Source organism: Trachypithecus francoisi, unplaced genomic scaffold, assembly GCF_009764315.1.
Source record: "Trachypithecus francoisi isolate TF-2019V2 unplaced genomic scaffold, Tfra_2.0 Lachesis_group8, whole genome shotgun sequence".
NCBI lineage: Eukaryota > Metazoa > Chordata > Mammalia > Primates > Cercopithecidae > Trachypithecus > Trachypithecus francoisi.
Genome location: NW_022681473.1, coordinates 64,977,085 through 64,997,829, shown reverse-complemented (window position 1 = coordinate 64,997,829; position 20,745 = coordinate 64,977,085). Strand labels below are relative to the sequence as shown.

Sequence of the window (20,745 nt, the reverse complement as noted above, 5' to 3'; positions counted from 1 at the left end):
AGGCATGAACCACAGTGCCTGGCCAACACATAGTATTTTTACTGTTGGTAGCTGTTTCTGTTAACATTATGAATAACATGTGCCCTCCAACCAGACTCATCTATTTATTGTCTCTTGTATAAAAGATAATGTCTACATTCATGTCTTGGAAAGTTAATAGGGCATAGTGGTTAAAAGCAGTATGTGCCGAAGTTTTAAAGGTTATGGGAGAGCATGTGTTTCAAAGGCTCCAAAAGCTCACACCTACAATCCCCACACTTTGGGAGGCTAAGGCGGGCAGATCACCTGAGTTTGGGAGTTCGAGACCAGCCTGGCCAACAGGGTGAAACCCTGTCTGTCTCTACTGAAAGTACAAAAACGAGCCAGGCATGGTGGTGCAGCTACTCAGGAGGCCGAGGCAGGAGAACTGCTTGAACCCTGGAGGCGGAGGTTGCAATGAGCTGAGATCATGCTACTGCACTCCAGCCTGGATGATAGAAGGAGTGAGACTCCATCTCAAAAAAAAAAGAAAATAAAAAACCTCCAATTAGTTTGATGTGAAGTTTAGACTTCTATTACAGGGAAGTAACAGCACTACATACTCATCGTATGCTAATGGTAGGAATGAGTAGAGTGAGTAGAGGTATAATGGAAAAGGTAAGTGGAAGCCAGACTTTGATTATTGTGTTAATGAATCTGGACCTTAAAAATTATGTAAACATCAAAATGTTTTGAGCAGAAGATCACTGTCACAACAGTACGGAAAAGCATTGGATAGAAGAGATGGGAAATCATGTGGGGGTTTTTTTCTCCCTGGCAGAAGGGGAGAGGTAAGACATTAAAGGTTGAAATGACAGAATTTGATTACTTATTAGTTGTAGAAAGAGGGCAAAGAGTAAAACATGATCCCTAGGTTTTTGCTCTAGTGACTTCATGGATTGTAATGATTGAAATTATTGAAAATCCTCAAGCAGACATAAGGCCAAGTTCAAGTTTGAGCATGTAAATCTGTTAAACTTGAGTTGTAGGCTCTTAGATATATAGAGCTGAAGCCCAAGAGAGAGGACTAGCCCAAAGATAAAAATTGGAGATTTGTTAGCTACTCTGTAATAACCGAAAGTTTTGAAGTGGACAAGATTACCCAGAGAGAGTATGGTAGAATGAAAGTAAGAATAAAAGTTAAAACTTTTATCCCCATTCCTTGGCAGGCCTGGTGGCTCATACCTGTACACCCAGCATTTTGGGTGTCTGAGGAAGGCAAATTGCTTGAGCCCAGGAGGTCAAGACCAGCCTGGGTAACATAGGGAAACCCTGTCTCCACAAAAAATGCAAAATTAGCTTGGCGTGGTGGTACACGCCTGTAGTCTCAGCTACTGGGGAGGCTCAGGTGGGAGAATTGCTTGAGCCAGGAGGCAGAGGTTACAGTGAGCCCAGATCATGCCACTGCACTCTAGCCTGGCCAACAGAACAAGACCCTGCCTCAAAATAAAATAACCTCAACAAAATGATAATGAAAGAATAGAAAAGGCATAAACTCACAAGAACCAAAAGGGGAGGTGACAGCAAAAGAAAGATGTCAATAAAATTTTGGAAGCTAGAAAACAGGTGAACAAAGGTAACTGACCTAGCAAAAGAGAGAAGTCTGTATGTTTGAGGTTGAAGGACCAACAGTTTGATTGCAGTAGCCCAAAAAGACTACTGAAGGAATTAGAAACACCAAAGCAATATCTGAGTTTGAGGCTAAAGATGAGGACTGGTTAAGAAAAAATAAATAGGAGCAATTAGATCCTTCCTTCCCCTCTCCAAGATCTGGACAGACAGTATAGAATAGAGATTAATTGAAAGAGAACCTCAAACCAGATTGCCTATATTTGAACCTAAACTCTGCCACTCACTAGTTGTAAAACATTATGTAAGTTATTTAACCACCTTCTACTACAGTTTCCTCACCTATAAAAAGGATATAACCTACTTCAGTGATATGTAGTGTGGACTCAGTGAATTAATTCCTGTAAACATCTTACAGAATGACCTCTCAATAAATGTTAGATATTATTATTATAATACCATCTCCCATCCCCAGAGCCAGAAGACTGACATTACCCTGCCCAGTGAAAGACTAGCAGTTTAATATGTAGAGGTTACAAACTGATCCTTAGATGCAAGGCTGTCAAGCAAACTGAGGGTAGTGGTGAGGACCATACCAAGGAAATGGAGACTAAATTAAAGTCTGCATATGGAATGATGAACACCCCTCCTACCTCTGATCCCCGTTACCTCTTGACTCCTAGAACACTGACAGCCACATCAGCTCCCAAGTAGGAGATTGAGATTTTGCCAAGAAACCGTCTAGCTCAAGAGAAAAGAAGTGCAGATACCAAGCATTAGAGATTACTCAACAAAATGGTCTAGCTCTGCCCAATTATTTTATAATGAAACCAACCAGTCAACAAGTTTTCACCCACTCCCAACTGGAATATGACACTTCCGGTCAGCATTTCAGTGCCTGACTTTTAATATGAACAGATAGCCACAATTTTTAGATGTTTGAGGAATGCTTCAACATGTAAACAGAGAACAATATTTAATGCAAAATTTGGAAGAGAAAGATGAGGAAAAATCCCAGAAAGTTTAACAAAAAGAATGGAGTTGGAAAATCGGAAAAAAATATAAAATTGAGGATATTTTAAGAAGGTTCAATGTCCAAATTATGGGAGTTCTAAAAAGAAGATGAAAGAAAAAAAAAGGAGAGAAAGGAATCGTAAAAGTAAATTTCCCTGAAATGAAGCACATGAGCTTTCATGTTGATATTTCAACCAAGATATCTCTCCCTATCCCTCCGAACTCACAGAAATAGAAACACCACTCCAGGCTAGGGCAGGCAAGACTTTAGGGCCCCCTCTTCCCTCAGTTACTAGTTGGTGGACTGTGTTCCCAGGGAGGGGTAGATTCAAATTATTAATACTAGCATTAGAAATTAAAGCGGGGACATTAATACCAACTGTATACAAATAAAACAGATGGTAAAGAAATACCATGAACAGTTGTATGACAATAAAGTCGACGACTTAGATGAAATGGACAGATTCCTAAACTATCTCAAGAAGAAGTAGACAACATGGACTGGGCGCGGTGGCTCACGCCTGTAATCCCAGCACTTTGGGAGGCTAAAGCGGTCGGATCACGAGGAGACTGAGACCATACTAGCTAACACGGTGGAACCCCGTCTCTACTAAAAATGCAAAAAATTAGCCAGGCATGGTGGCAGGCACCTGTAGTCCCAGCTACTTGGGATGCTGAGGCAGGAGAATGGCGTGAACCCGGGAGGCAGAGCTTGCAGTGAGCCAAGATGGCATCACTGCACTCCAGCCTGGGCGACAGAGCAAGACTCCATCTCCAAAAAAAAAAAAAAGAAGAAGAAATAGACAATATGAAGAGACCTCTAACAAAGCAATTAATAATTGAAATAGTAAAAATTAACTAAAGAGATTGAATTCGTAATTTTGAAACTACCCACAAAGAAAAGCCCAGGTCTAGACAGCTTCACTGCTGAATTCCACCAAAGAAGAGTTGATACCAATTCTTCACAAACCTTTCTAAAAAATTAAAATAGTAGAGAACACTCCTCAACTCAGGAGGCAAGCATTACTCTGACAGCAAATCCAGACAGGAGCATCACAAAAGAAAACTACAGATCAATATGAATGTGACACAAAAGTCTTCCAGAAAATACTTGCAAACCGAACCCAGCAACATATAAAAATAATTTTACACCATGACCAAGCAGGATTTATTCCAGGAATGAGAGTTAGTTTGACATCTGAAAATAAATATATGTGATCCACCATTATCTGTATCTGTATCGAGAGAGAGAGAAACAGATAGATAGATTTTTTTTTTCTTTCTTTTTTTGAGACAGAGTCTCGCTCTATCACCCAGGCTAGAGTGCAATGGCTTGATCTCAGCTTACTGCAACCTCTGCCTCCTGGGTTCAAGTGATCCTCCTGCCTTAGCCTCCCAACTAGCTGGGATTACAGTTGTGTGCCACCATGCCTGGCTAATTTTTGTATTTTTATTAGAGACAGGCTTTCACCATGTTGGCCAGGCTGGTCTCAAACTCCTGACTTCAGGTGATCTGCCCACCTCGGCCTCCCAAAGCACTGGGATTAGAGGCGTGAGCCACCGCACCCGGCCTCACCTTATCGATAGAATAAGAAACAGAAACCACATGATGATCTCAAAAGATGCAGAAAAACAGCCAGTCATGGTGGCACATGCTTGTAGTCCCAGCTACTTGGGAGGCTGAGGCAGGAGACTCCCTTGAGCAACAGTGAGCTGTGATTACTACACTCCAGTCTGGGTGACAGAGTGAGATCTTGTCTCAAAAAAATAAAAAAATAAAAACTGTAAAACATTGTCGAAATAAAGAAGATTTAAATATATGGAAAAAATCCTATGTTTATGTTTCAACACAATATCAGTATCCCAGCTGACTTCTTGTGGAAATTGACAAGCTGTTTCTCAAATTCATAGGAAATTGCAGGGGACCCAGAACAGCCAAAACAATCTTGAAAAAAAAGAAAGTAGGACTCACACTTTCCAATTTTAAAGCTTGCTACAGAGCAAGAGAATCAAGTCAGTGTGATACTGGCATAAGGATAGACATATAAATCCATGGAATAGAATTGATAGTTTAGAAATAAACCCATCTATCTGTGGTCAACTAATATGAGTTAGACAAGGCTATGAAGATCAATCAATGGAGGAACAAATAGTCTTTTCAACAAATGGTGCTGGAACAACTAGATGGCCCATGCAGAAAAAATGAAGTTGGGACCAGGCACAGTGGCTTATGCCTGTAATCCCAACATTTTGGGAGGCTGAGGCAGTAGGATCACTTGGGGCCAGGAGTTTGAGACCAGCCTGGGCTACATGGTAAAACCCCCATCTCTACAAAAAATAAAAGTAAAAAAGATTAGCTAGGTATGATGGCACATGACTGTAGTCCTAGCTGTTCAGGAGACTGAGGCAGAAGGATTACTTGAGCCCAGGAGTTCAAGGATACAATGAGCTAGGATTACACCACCGCATTCCAGTTTCGGTGACAAATTAAGACCTGTGTCTAAAAAAACAACAACAACAACAAAAATGAAGTTGGACCCTTATCTCACACAATATACAAAAATTAACTCAAAATGGATCAAACAGCTAAATGGAAGAGCTAAAACTATAAAACTCTTAGAGAAAGCATAGAGGTAAATCTGTGACCTTGGATTTGGGAAAAGATTCTTAGATATGACGCCAAAAGCGCAAACAACAAAAGAAAAGATACGTAAATTGGATTCCATCAAAATTGAAAACGTATGTGCTTCAAAGGATACTATTAAAGTGAGAAGACACCACAGAATGGGAAAAAAAAATGGCAAACCTTACATCTGATACAGGACTTATATCTAGAACATATAAATAACTTACATGACTTAATAATTAAGGAACAAATAATCCAATTAGAAATATGGGCAATGGATCAGAGTAAACATTTCTCCAAACAAAAATGTTAAGATAACTAACATGTCCGGGCGTGCTGACTCAGGCCTGTAGTCCCAGCACTTTGGGAGGCCAAGGCAGGCGGATCACGAGATCAGGAGTTCGAGACCAGTCTGACCAACATGGTGAAACCCCATCTCTGCTAAAAATACAAACAAATTAACTGGGCGTGGTGGTGTGCGCTTATAATCCCAGCTACTCAGGAGGCGGAGGCAGGAGAACCGCTTGAACCTGGGAGGTGCAGGTTGCAGTGAGCCAAGATTGCGCTACTGCACTCCAGCCTAGGAAATAGAGTGAGACTCCATCTCAAAAAAACAAAAAAGAAAAAAAAGGCTGGGCGTGGTGGCTCACGCCTGTAATCCCAGCGCTTTGGGAGGCCGAGACGGGCAGATCACAAGGTCAGGAGATCGAGACTATCCTGGCTAACACAGTGAAACCCCGTCTCTACTAAAAATACAAAAAATTAGTCAGACATGGTTGTGGGCACCTGTAGTCCCAGCTGCTCGGGAGACTGAGGCAGGAGAATGGCGTGAACCTGGGAGGTGGGTGACAGAGCGAGATTCCGTCTCAAAAAAAAGAAAAAAAAAAAGATTGCCAATATACACATGAAAAGATGCTTGACACCGTTTGTTATCAGGAAATCAAGACAATGAGATACTACTTCACACCCACTAAAGTCAAATAGTCTATGCATTAATGAGGATGTGGAGTATTTGAAACCCTGGTACACTGCTGGCAGGAATGTAAAATGATGAAGCTACTTTGGAAAATAGGCTGTCAACTCCTCAAACTCATACCTATCGATTTACCATATGACAGAAAACAATAAAATTTTTAAACAAAGATTTACCGTGTGACCCAGCATTTCAACTCCTAGCTGTATACCCAAGGGAAATTAAAACATACATCTACATAAAAATGTGTACACGAATGTTCATACCAGCATTATTCAACTGGATAGCCACATGGAAAAAAAATGAAGCAACCCCAAAAATGAAACTACCTAAATGTCCATCAACTGATTAATGGATTAAGAATTCTGGAGTATCCATACAGTAGAGCAGTGTTTTACCTTTGGCCATCAAGGTGAAGTACTGCTACACGTTACAGCATGGATGAACCTTAAAAACATGCTAATTGAAAGAAGCCAGGCCGGGCGCAGTGTTGGTACCTCACACCTGTAATCTGGGAGGCCGAGGTGGGAGAATCGCTTTAACTCAGGAGTTCAAGACCAGCCTGGGCAACATAGGGAGACCCTGTTCTCTACAAAAAGTGAAAAATTAGCCTCGGGTGGTGGCGTACACCTGTGGGGTCCTGCCTGCTCAGGAGGCTGAGGTGGGAGGATCACTTGCGCCTGGGAAGTTGAGGCTGCAGTGAGCTGTGATTGCACCACTGTATTCCAGCCTAGGTTGCAGAGCAAGACCCTGTCTTAAATAAAAAGAAGCCAGTCACAGGCAAATATATATACTTTTATTTAATTTAGATGAAATGTCCAAATAGGCAAATCTATAGAGATAGGAAATAGATTAATAGTTCCTTAGGGCTGGGAGTGCTGATGGACAGGGTAGTGATAGCTAAAGGTTATGGAGTTTATTTTTGAGATGATGAAAATGTTTTAAAATTGAGTGGTGATGGTTGGTCACATTTATGAACATACTAAAACCTATCGAGTTGCTCACTTTATTTATTTTGTCTTTTTATTTTTATTTTTTTGAGACAAAGTTTTACTTTGTCACCCAGGCTGGAGTGTAGTGGCGCAACCTCAGCTAACTGCAACCTCTGCTTCCTGGGTTCAAGCAATTCTCCTGCCTTAGCTTCCCGAGTAGCTGGGATTGCAGGCGCATGCCACCACACCCAGCTAATTTTTTGTATCTTTAGTAGAGACAGGGTTTCACTGTGTTGGCCAGGCTGGTACTGAACTCCTGACCTCAAGTCATCCACCAGCCTCAGCCTCCCAAAGTGCTGGGATTACAGGTGTGAGCACCGTGTCCGACCAAATTGCTCACTTTAAATGGGAAGATTGTATGGTATGTGAATTATATCTCAATAAAGCTGTTGATGGAAAAAAAGGATCAAGAACTCAGAACAGTGAATGAAAAAAAGATATACTAAGACACATAATTATGAAATTTTAAAATACTGAGAGACAATAGTAAAAGCCTCCAGAAAGGGAGAAAGAATAAAGGTCACATATACAATATCAGGAATTGGAATGACATCAGGTTTTCTACCAGTTCCTTGGAAGACAGTGCAGAAATGTCTTCAGAATTCTGAAGTAAAATTATTTTCAACCTAAAATTCTACTCCTAATCAAACTATTAATCAAGTGTGAGGGTAGAGTAAAAATAACTTTATTCAGATTCTCAGAAGTTTACCTGTCTTGCACTATTCCTCAGAAAACCACAGGAAAATATCTTCTACTGAACATTGATTTTAGGAAGAAAGAGTAAGACATATAGTCTAAGAAATAGGGGCTACAACACAGAAGAGGGATAGAAGGAGATTTCAGGTATATATCATAGAGAGACAGCAAGCAGTCCGTGTAGGGGCATCCCTGACTTCAGTAGGGATGTTTCTAAGGAGTGAAGAGGTGGAGGGAAATGGAACATATATTGACCAAATTTTCAGTTATCTCTAAGGAAATGTTCAATTCTCTTAAAGAATTCAGTCATAAAGTAGTAATAGGGTCAAAGAAAACTAAGCAAATGAAAATTAAGGCAGTTAATTTATATCAGGGATAATTACTTGTATAAGAAAAGAGGTGCAATAAATTATACTGTACTTGGCTCAGATACAATATTAACCCTGAAAATTAATTTAACCAAAAAATTTGTAATATAACTAAATAGAGAAGATGGGTAAAAGGGAAATGTGTGGTTCAATTGTAATGGTGTAAGACAGTGAGTGGGTCCCTCATTTTTCATAATAGGAAGTTCATAGATCATACAGAAAAGCGAAAAATCAGAAAATAGCAGTATATTAATGTGTCACTTCAAAATATAGAGGTAAAGCCAGGCATGGGGGCTCACACCTGTAATCCCAGTATTTTGGGAGGCTACGTCAGATCCTTTAGTTCAAGACCAGCCTGGGTAACATAATGAGGCCCTGTCTCTACAGAAATTTTTAATTAGCCAGGTGTGTTGGTATGCACCTGTAATCCTAGCTACTATTAGGGAGGCTGAGACAGGAGGATCCCTTGAGCCCAGGAGTTCAAGGCTTCAGTGAGCTATGATAACACCAGTGCACTCCACACTGGGCAATAAAGCAAGACCATGTCTCTAATAAATTTTTTAAAAGAGAAATATGGAGGTAAATACTAGAGAAGCATCCAAGGGAATTGAAAGTGATTGCCTCTGAGGAATCAGTCAGCTACTGTTTTTTATTATAAGCCTTGTAGTCCTATTTGACTTTCAAAATAGGTATGTGTATTCTTTTATTTAAAATTATGTCTAAGAAGAAAAAGAATAGGATAGTGCTGGAAATAGGCTTATTTTATGGCCAAGGAACACAGGCAAATTTTAGCCCTTTTAGTATGTCATAGACAGGTGAATAAATTCAAAGAAATATTAATTTCAAAGAGTAAAAAGTGGAAAAGTCTTCATAACTTTAAAGGTGTATAAAGTGGGGAATAACAAGCAACTGGAAAAATCTTCATAACTTTAAGGATGTACAAAGGGGAGAGTATATGTGGCAAATAATACAGTTATATAAAAGACCAAAAAGTAGAGTTTCAAAAAGAAGCAGGTCTTAAACTCCTGGGCTGCAGAAGCTGCAGAGAGGCCATGTAGACTGGGAAGTTGTTAGTTGGATTATGGCAGTTAGGAAGCTGTTCTGACCTTTGAGAGTTACTATAGATTGATGGTTTTCAAGGAGGGAGTGATTCTTCCCCACCCCAACCCCATGAGATATTTACAGTGTCTGGAGACATTTTTCAGTTGTCACAACTGGGAATGTGCTGCTGGCATCTGATAAGTGGAGGCCAGGGATCTGAAATGCATAGGACAGTCCCAAAGATAAAGAACTGTTTGACCCAACATGTCAACAAGACTGAGATTGAGAAACCCTGCTGTAGCCCAGGGAAAGGTGAGGAAGGGAACATTAACTATCTGCTTGTTCAAAATAATATAAGAACACTGTCTAATTTGAAGGTAGTGATTATATACTATTTTCTTGAGAAATTAAGGAAAGAAGTATAGCAGCTAACTTGAAAGGAAGCAACATGGAAAATAATAAATAAAATGTGTAGCACAGTACCTGGCATCATGTTCATAAAGAAATCATTAAGTTCACTAACAGGTGCTTATTAAATGCTAATTAATGTAGGAGAAACAGAACTATATGCATATTTTGCCCTCAAGGAACCTAAACTTTGAGGAAAAATAGGGAATTTATACAAGGACCTGAAAGAAAGGTAGAAAGTAAAAATTGCTATCAAAAAAGAGACCAGTAATCTCAGCACTTTGGGAGGCTAAGGTGGGTGGATCACCTGAGGAGTTAAAGACCAGCCTGACCAACATGGTGAAACCCCATCTCTAAAGATACAAAAATTAGCCGGGCATGGTAGCGGGTGCCTATAATCCCAGCTACTAGGGAGGCTAAGGCAGGAAAATCACTTGAACTCAGGAGGCAGAGGTTGCAGTGAGCCTAGATCATGCCATTGCACTCCAGCCTGGACAACAAGAGCAAAATTCCACCTCAAAAAAAAAAAAAAAAAAAAAAAGAGAGAGATCAGCATAGGATTTTTTAAAAAAAGGGAGAATTTGTTCCTTCAAAATTCTGAGTTTATAGTTACTTATATGCTTATCTTCCTATTAGTTTATAAACTGTGTTTTATTCATTTTTTTATATTCTATATAGAACTAATATCACCGTAATTAGTCCTAAATGCACATATTTTTGTTTATTGGAAGTGGGTGTGTCTGTGAATTTTTTGCATAATCAGTATATAATATTTAACTCATTGAATTATACCTTTTTTTCTCTCTATCAGACTATAAATACAACAAGAGTATAGATTGTGTTAGCTTAGCCATCTCTGTATCTTCCAGGACCTAGCACGTAATAGGTGACCAATAAATGTTTGTTGAATAAATGAATGAGATCACAATCAGTGTCAGTAGTGTGTTTTTGAATACTGGTTGTTAGCATCCCAGAGGAGGGGTAGTATAATTGGGAAATATTCAGTAGTCTTCTGTTTAATGTGAGTCTTTTGTTTAACATATCTCCTTCCACATTTAGAACTTCAGAAAGTTTCACTAAAGAGAGAATAATTCAGCTGAAACTTCTGTTAAAATTCTTCTGCTTTGTTTTCTTATCTCTGCAGTGCTGAATTATCCCAAGGCAATTTCTGGGATGGGCTAGGCTCTCCTCCAGATTGCCCATCTCCTGGGAGTGATGTGTATTGCAGCAGTGAACTGAATGACCCTCAGTATGACCAAAGTCTTCTGGAGAACTTATTTTATACAGTACCTGTAAGTCATTGAACCTAAAGCACTAAGAATTAGAGAACAAATGTATTAATAATATTAGTAGCTGCAGGCATGATACCACTTGCCAGACAGCTATGCATTTTACATACCTTACCTTACTTAATCGTAATGACAACCTGAAGAGGAAAGTATTATCTTCATTTTACAGGTGTTGAGACAGGCCTAGTAGAATTTGAGTATTTTGTGCAAGAACATGTAACAAATAAGTATTAGAGCCAGAATTCAAATTCAAGTTTGCCTGAGTCCAAAGCCTATGGTTTAATTAATATATTATATGGTTTCCTTAGAGCTTTTATAAGGAAGAGCTGATGTAGTTATACCCTCAGAACCATCCTTAACTGGTATCTGTTAAAAATATTCCAAAAATACTTCTTACTCTTAGAAGACAAAACTCTTCTGGCCTGTGAGACAGGGATTCTTTTTTCTGGCAGCTCTGGTTTTTTCAAAGTTCTTTTTTCTGTCAAGCCTTATGCTCTTTTCATTGACTTAGCATCTTCTAGAGTCTATACATAGTAAGTCCAATCCCTGTTCCACAAGTAATTGTTTATATGTGCAAAGGTTCATACTCCTGATTTTCCTTTTCTCCAGGTCAAAAAAAGATACTGAAATACAAGGTAGTTTATACCAGCCCAGTAGTAAGCCAGTGAGAGCTACTACAGTTTGGAAGAAGCAGGGAAAACTTTTACATGAGATTGTTGGGGAAAAGCATAATGAAGAATAAAGGGTTTAAACTGACACTTGAAAGATAGTGTTTTGAGAAGCAGAGAAAAGATACAAAATGGGCGTAGAAGAATGACCTGTGCAGAAAACCACATTTTTGCACTACAAGGGATCCAGTTGACTAGATGAGAATTTGTGTGGAAAAGAAGTTGAAAAGGCAGGCTAGCACATTGCAGCCAATCTGTGAAAGGCTTTTCATGTCAGATGAAGAGGAAGTCACATATCACAAGAGTGTTTTAGGAATCTGAGTCTGGCAACCATACAGGGGGGCAGACTGAAGAGGGAATAACCAGAAGCAGATAGGAAGCCACTGGGCTACAGGAAGTATGAGAGAGAATGCCTGAATGAGAGTAGCAGCAGTGGGATTGGACAGGAGGAGGTGGGTGGGAAAGACCTTAGGAACTGTTAGGATTTCATGACTTCCCACCTTCACAGTGATCACTGATAATATGTTCCCTATAGAATAACGAGGAAATATTTATTACATATTTATTACCCATTTTCTGTGTGCTAGGGACTTCACATCTTATCTATCATTTATTAAATACTTGAGTGGGTTGTTTGTTGTTTTTTTTTTATGGCTGAAACTAATAGAGCACTAAATACTGTATTTCATTCATTATTTTGTTTAATTCTTTTTTTTTTTTTTTTTTTTTTTTGAGACAGAGTCTCTCATTCTGTCACCCAGGCTGTAATGCAGAGGCATGATCTCGGATCACCGCAACCTCCACCTCCCGGGTTCAAGCAATTCTCCTGCCTCAGCCTCCCGAGTAGCTGGGATTACAGGCACATGCCACTGCACCTGGCTAATTTTTGTATTTTTATTAGAGACAGGCTTTCACCATGTTGGCCAGGCTAGTCTTGAACACCTGACCTCAAGTGATCCGCCCACCTCAGTCTCCCAAACTGCTGTGATTACAGGCGTAAGCCACCATGTCCAGCTCTATTTTATTTAATTCTTTTACCAGCTGCATGAGATAGTATTATCTCTCTTTTACATAGCATTAAACAAAAGCTTAAAGAGGTTAAGTACTAATAATTAAGTGGCAGAACTGGAATTCTCACCCTAGTCTATCTGACAAAAAGCCTGTATTTTTTTTCTACTAGACCACAGTGTGTCATCAGTCTTGAGCATGGTGTTAGAATCTGACCGTGAATGAGCTCTCTAACTTCGTCTCCCACTTACACCCTTTACCCACCAGAGTCTCCAGCCATACTGGAGTCTCATGCCACTTGACACTCTGAAACATTTTAGCTCTTTTTTTTTTTTTTTTTTCTGTAGAGACAGGGTCTCACTATGTTGTCCAAGTTGGTCTCAAACTCTTGGCTCAAGCAGTTCTCCTGCCTTGGCCTCCCAAAGGGTTGAGATTACAGGCATGAGCCACTGCACCTGGCCTTAGCTCTTGTATCTCCCTATTTTTTGCTGGTACTAATCCTTCTACTTTGAATGCTGAAATGCTCTTATCCATCTGATAAACTTAATTCTTGAAGATCAACTCATCACCTCTGTGAAGAAATCATCCCAGACTTCTCCAAGCAGAATTTGTTGCCTGAATACCCACATATCTTGCACATATTTCTATTATAGCTCTTACCACGTTGTATGATATAGTCCCTTGTACACAGGAATGTGTCTTCATTCTTTTTATTACCAGTACAGCAAAGGCCTGACAGATACCGAGTGCTCACTCAGTGAAGACTTAGTGAATAAATGAATGTGTGAATGGTACTACATAATCCCCCATGCTATTTGAACAAAATAATTTTAGAAAATGTTTGTTGCCTGAAAGAAGGAGTGAAGTAACTGACCATGAGACAGTGGGAAAGCCAAGGAGTTACAATGTTCCTTCCCCAAAGTCAGTGTTTGACATTCTTAATATTGAATAGCGTTCACAGCGTGATTACCTTGTATTTTGGTACCTGAAATTCTTAGCTGTTGAGCAGTGTAGTTTATGTTAACCTTAATTCCTTTCAGCCCTTGGACTCATCTAGATTTTGATTACCTTGTCAATAACCTTTTGTTTTTTAAATACTTTAAGTTCTAGAGTACGTGTGCACAATGTACGGTTTGTTTCATATGTATACATGTGCCATGTTGGTTTACTGCACCCATCAACTCATCATTTACATTAGGTATTTATCCTAATACTATCCCTCCCCCAACCCTCCACCCCCCAACAGGCCCCAGTGTGTGATGTTCCCCACCCTGTCTGTGTCTAAGTGATCTCATTGTTCAGTTCCCACGTATGAGTGAGAACAGGAGGTGTTTGGTTTTCTGTCCTCGTGATAATTTGCTCAGAATGATGGTTTCCAGAATCATCCATGTCCCTGCAAAGGACATGACCTCAACCTTTTTTATGGCTGCATAGTATTCCACGGTGTATATGTGCCACATTTTCTTAATCCAGTCTATCATTAATGGAATTCGGGTTGGTTCCAAGTCTTTGCTATTGTGAATAGTGCCGCAATAAACATACATGTGCATGTATCTTTATAGCAGCATGATTTATAATCCTTTGGGTATATACCCAGTAATGGAATTGCTGGGTCAAATGGTAATTCTAGTTCTAGATCCTTGAGGAATTGCCACACTGTCTTCCACAATGATTGAACTAATTTACACTCCCACCAGCAGTGTAAAAGCATTCCTATTTCTCCACATCCTCTCCAGCATCTGTGGAAACACACCTTTTTTTAGAAATAACTGTGCATATTGATAAGGATCCTTCGAAATGGAGCCTTGTAAGACAATGTTGTCCATTAGAACCTCCTGTGATGACAGAAATGTCCTGTACCCACATTGTCCAATTCGGTAGCCAGTAGTCACATGGGCAAGGACTTCATCACTAAAACACCAAAAGCAATGGCAACAAAAGCCAAAATAGACAAAAGGTATCTAATTAAACTAAAGAGCTTCTGCACAGCAAAAGAAACTATCATCAAAGTGAACAGGCAACCTACAGAATGGGAGAAAATTTTTGCAATCTAGCCATCTGACAAAGGGCTATTACCCAGAATCTACAAAGAACTTAAACAAATTTACAAGAAAAAATCAAACAACCCCATCAAAAAGTAGATGAAGGATATGAACAGATACTTCTCAAAAGAAGACATTTATGCAGCAACAGACACATGAAAAAATGCTCATCATCACTGGTCATCAGAGAAATGCAAATCAAACCACAATGAGATACCATCTCATGCCAGTTACAATGCAATCATTGAAAAGTCAGGAAACAATAGATGCTGGAGAGGATGTGGAGAAATAGGAACACTTTTACACTGTTGGTGGGAGTGTAAAGTAGTTCAACCATTGTGGAAGACAGTGTGGCAATTCCTCAAGGATCTAGAACTAGAATTACCATTTGACCCAGCAATCCCATTACTGGGTGTATACCCAAAGGATTATAAATCATGCTACTATAAAGACACATGCACACATATATTTATTGCAGCACTATTCACAATAGCAAAGACTTGGAGCCAACCCAAATGTCCAACAATAATAGACTGAATTAAGAAAATGTGGCACATATACACCATGGAATACTATGCCACCATAAAAAAGGTTGAGGTCATATCCTTTGCAGGGACATGGATGAAACTGGAAACCATCATTCTGAGCAAATTATCATGAGGACAGAAAACCAAACACCTCCTGTTCTCACTCATAGATGGGAATTGAACAATGAGATCACTTAGACATAGGGTGGGGAACATCACACACTGGGACCTGTCGGGGGGTGGAGGGTTAGGGGAGGGATAGCATTAGGAGGAATACCTAATGTAAATGATGAGTTGATGGGTGCAGTAAACCAACATGGCACATGTATACATATGTAACAAATCTCACATTGTGCGCATGTACCCTACAACTTAAAGTATAATTTAAAAAAAAAAAAGTAACCTGACAATCATGCTGTTCAACGTAGCTACTAGCCACATGCTGCTGCTTAAATTAGTTGACATTACATAAAATTTAAAATTTATTCTTCAGTTGCACTAGTCAATAACCATTTTTAAAAGTTGCCACTTAAAGGAAAACTTAACGGCAAAAATCTTTGTAATTTTGCCTTTTAAAGTTGTATTGTGGTGGCGCGGTGGCTCATGCCTGTAATCCCAGCACTTTGGGAGGCCAAGGCGGGCAGATCACTTAAGGTCAGGAGTTCAAGACCAGCCTGGACAACATGGTGAAACCCTGTCTCTACTAAAACTACAAAAATTACCCAAGTGTGGTGGCGCATGCCTATAGTCCCAGCTACTTGGGAGGCTGAGGCATGAGAATCACTGGAACCTGGGAGGCAGAGGTTGCAGTGAGCGGAGCTCATGCCACTGCACTCTAGCCTGGGCAACAGACCGAGACTCCATCTCAAAAAAAAAAAAAAAGTTGTATTGCTTCCAAGAAGACATTCTTATCATGCTTATTTAAATTAATTTGTCCCCCTGTCACAGATCAACACATTATACCCCCTGACACGCTGAAAAAGGGTAGTTTTAAATGATAGACTTAAAATAACTTTGGGTTTGTGTCCTGAATTTATATTATATTAGCAAGCTTTGTATCTTTTTTTTTAAATGGAACCCAGTAACTATAAAGCCATCTTCTGTCTTTATTTTACATTTTGTGATGTAAAGGGCTGATCAGTCCATTGCAGTAGCTGCCTTTTCTCAAAATAAAAATGAATTGCAAGGGGCTTAGGCATTGGTTCCCTCATTAAGGAAATTTGTGACGTATATATAGTAAACAGTTCATTTTAGCAAGATTAAAAGCAGAATGAATCATTTGTAGTATAGAATGGTGACAAAAAGTAGTCTTGGCTGAGTACAGTGGCTCACCCCTGTAATTCCAGTACTTTGGGAGGCCGAGGCAGGCAGATCACTTGAGCCCAAGGGTTTGAGACCAGCCTGGGCAACATGACCAAACTTCATCTCTACAAAAAATACAAAAATTAGCCAGGGGTGGTGGCACATGCCTGTAGTCCCAGCTAGGAGGCTGAGGTAGGAGGATCACATGAGCCCCAGGGAGGTCAGGGTTGCAGTGAGCTGTGATTGTGCCACTGCACTCCAGCCTGGGCAACACAGTGAGACTGTGTCTCAAAAAAATAAATAAATAAATAAGTAGGCTATCCAAATAATTAGGTGACATTGTCCAAGTCATTTGGCCTCAAACTATGGTAGAAATACAGGCTTTGAAGCCCATGGAGATCAAAATCTGGCTTTACAGCTATGGTTCATAAACAAGCTGCCTTACTTTTTTCAGCTCTGATTTTCTCACTTGTGAAAACTGAGATAAAGGAACCTTGTAGGAATGTGGTAAATGTTAGAAATATACATATAGCATTAAGCATAATACCAGACATACAGTCTATAGTCAATAAATAATTATTATTGTTATTGATAATTTGAAAGAAGAATCTACCTTCATTTATTTGCTTTCAACTGAACTTGTAGGTTATTTTTGTGAACTTCAGATTATTTTTGTATAACCAGGAGAAATACGGGATTATCTCCCTGGTGTCAGTTCTTTCTTTAAGAGAATGATGTGTGTACAGAGAAGAACTTGCTTTCTTTAGAGAAATGTTTCGTTGCCACAATCCCCAAAGCAGCTGTCTTTTAGTGTCTCTATTTCTTCCTCTCCATAGAAATCTGATACCAGCATCAGTGATTTCCTCAGTGAAGATGATGATGTTGTCCCTTCTAAAAAAATAAGCCAGTCAACAGCTCTTGCCAGATCGTCTAAGGTTCTAGAGTCAAGTGATCATAAGCTGAAGAAGAGGTCAACAGGCAAGAAAAATAGGTGAGCTGCTCTGTTTATTTAAAGGTAAACGCAAAGGAATATTATTTTCACAAGATCTCCTAAGGTGGAATGACCCATTTGCCCAGCACCATTAGAGTGATTAAGTTACAATAACTCAGTAAGCATTGTAATTCTTAAAAATGTAATAATCTGAAAAGATGGGTACTTTTTTTTTTTCCCGTAGGTTTTGGGGAACAGGTAGTATTTGGTTACCTGAATAAGTTCTTTAGTGGTGATTTCTGAGATTTTGTTGTGCCCGTCACCTAAGCAATATGATACTGTACCCAATTTGTAGCCTTTTTTTTTTTTGAGACAGAGTTTTGCTCTTGTTTCCCAGGCTGGAGTGCAATGGTGCAATCTCAGATCACTGCAACCTCCACCTCCAGGATTGAAGCAATTCTTCTGCCGAGTAGCTGGGATTACAGGCATGCGCCACCATGCCCAGCTAATTTTTATTTTTAGTAGAGACGTGGTTTCTCCATGTTGGTCAGGCTGCTCTTGAACTCCCAGCCTCAGGTGATCCCCCCACCTCAGCCTCCCAAAGTGCTGAGATTACAGGTGTGAGCCACTGCACCCCGCCTCCAATTTGTAGTCTTTTATCCCTCACCGTCTTCCCACTCTCTCCCTCAGTTTCAAAAGTCCATTGTATCATTCTTATGCCTTTGCATCCTCATAGCTTAACTTCCACTTATGAGTGAGAACATACGATGTTTGGTTTTCCATTCCTGAGCTACATCACTTAGAATAATGGTCTCCAGTTCCATCCAGATTGCTGCAAATGCCGTTATTTCGTTTCTTTTCTATGGTTGAGTAGTATTCCATATATATATATGGAATTTCTTTATCCACTCGTTGATTGATGGGCATTTAGGCTGGTTCCATATTTTTGCAATTGCAAATTGTGCTGCTGTAAACATTCGTGTACAAGTATCTTTTCCATATAATGACTTCTTTTCCTCTGGGTAGATACTAGAAGTAGGATTGCTGGATCAAATGGTAGTTCTACTTTTAGTTATTTAAGGAATGTCTACACTGTTTTCCATAGTTGTTGTACTAGTTTACATTCCCACCAGCAGCGTAATAGTGTTCCCTTTTCACCACATCCCCACCAACATTCTTTTTTTTTTTTTTTTTTAATGGCCATTCTTGCAGGAGTAAAATGGTATCGCACTATGGTTTTGATTTGCATTTCCCTGATCATTAGTGATGTTGAGCATATTTTCATACATTTGTGGGCCATTTGTATATCTTCTTTTGAGAATTGTTTATTCATATCCTTAGCCCACTTTTGATGGGGTTGTTTGATTTTTTTCTCGCTAATTTGTTTACATTCCTTATAGATTCTAGATATTAGTCCTTTGTCAGATGTATAGACTATGAAGATTTTCTCCCATTCTGTGGGTTGTCTGTTTACTCTGCTGACTGTTTCTTTTGCTGTGCAGAAGCTTTTTAGTTTATTTAAGTCCCATCTATTTATCTTTGTTTTTGTTGCATTTGCTTTTGAGTTCTTGGTCATGAATTCTTTGTCTAAACCAATGTCTAGAAGGGTTTTTCCATTGTTGTCTTCTAGAATTTTTATGATTTGAGGTCTTAGATTTAGTCCTTGATCCATCTTGAGTCGATATTTTTATAAGGTGAGAGGTGAACATCCAATTTCATTCTTCTACATGTGGCTTGCCAATTGTCTCAACACCATTTGTTGAATAGGGTGTCCTTTCACCACTTTATGTTTTTGTTTACTTTGTTGAAGATCAGTTGGCTATAAATATTTGGCTTTATTTCTGGATTCTCTATTCTGTTTCATTGGTCTGTGTGTCTATTTTTATACCAATACCATGCTGTTTTGGTGACTATGGCCTTACAGTATAGTTTGAAGTCAGGTAATGTGATGCCTCCAGATTTGTTCTTTTTGCTTAGTCTTGCTTTGGCTAATTGGGCTCTTTTTTTGGTTCCATATGAATTTTAAGATTTTTTTTTTCTAGTTCTGTGAAGAATGATGAGGGTATTTTGATGGGAATTGCTCTGAATTTGTAGATTGCTTTTGGCAGTATGGTCATTTTCATTTTATTGATTCTGCCAAGATGGGTAGAATTTAAATGGTTAAGGAAGAAAGCAGGAGTCTAAGTTGTATGTGTACTGTAATCACGACTATGTAGAAAATATGCATAAGGAAAACAAATGAGAAGAAATACACAAAAGTGACAATAGTAGTTACATTAGGATAGTGGGTAACTGAAATAAGATCTGTGTCCCTTCTAGAAAAACCTAAATTTGTAGTTTCAGTTTCTGTACTCGTGTGTATTGTATATATATGTATGTGTGTGTGTTTATATATGTGTGTATAAGTGTGTGTGTATGTGTATATATATGTGTATGTGTGTGTGTATATATATATATATAGTATTTAAAAATTTTTTTGTACCTGGGAGCATAGATTCCAGTTACCCTGAATATATACTCTCAAACCTTTAGATTGTAATTGTTTTTACATTTTTTGAGATTTCTTGCACTATAGGACTAGAATTCTGATAATTAAGGCTGTTTCCAATCCTTGATAACTTGTGAATCAAGATGCTTGACTGGGTGTGGTGGTTCACACCTGTAATCCCAGCACTTTGGGAGGCTGAGGCAGGAGGATTGCTTGAGTCTGGGAGTTAAAGACTAGCCTGAGCAACATAGTAATATCTCATCTGTATAAAAAATACAAAAATTAGCCGGGTGTGATGACCCATGCTTGTGGTCCCAGCTACTTGGGAAGTTGAGGTGGGAGGATCATTTGAACCCAGGAGGTCAAGGCTGCAGTGAGCCATGATCATGCCACTGCACTCCGGCCTGGGTGACAGAGCAATACCCTGTGCAAAAATAAAAACTTGCTGCCCTCCCTCTTTCCTCATCTTGCCTATGCATACTAGATTGTTTCATGTGAAGCCTGTAACAGTATGCCTCACTGCTCGTGTGAACTCCTTTCAGAAATTTGGTTGAACAACAGATGTTCTCAGAAACTCCAGAAGATGCCCAAACGATGACACTAAGTGTGGATAGACTGGCCCTTCTGGGTAGAACACATTCAGTCAGAATCATCGTTGAAACTATGGGAATTCCTCCAGATAATCATCAGATGACCCCTGACAAAAAAAGCTGTGCTGGTCCACCACCTAAGGTGACTACAGCAAAAAAGCGGTATGTCTCTAACATGAGAAAGCTAAATTTGAC

At 39.4% G+C, this 20,745-nt stretch overlaps 1 protein-coding gene across 10 annotated transcripts in view; it reads left to right on the top strand.

Moving 5' to 3' along the window:
* The window catches only part of C2CD3 (C2 domain containing 3 centriole elongation regulator), a 161,156-nt gene that overhangs the window by 43,153 nt on the left and 97,258 nt on the right, over positions 1-20,745 (top strand). For all 10 annotated transcript variants that reach the window (XM_033203759.1, XM_033203760.1, XM_033203761.1 and 7 more), the window contains 3 exons: positions 10,850-10,997; positions 17,378-17,532; positions 20,503-20,712. In XM_033203759.1, coding sequence (XP_033059650.1) covers positions 10,850-10,997; positions 17,378-17,532; positions 20,503-20,712 — 513 coding nt within the window. The remainder of the gene's footprint in view (positions 1-10,849; positions 10,998-17,377; positions 17,533-20,502; positions 20,713-20,745) is intronic.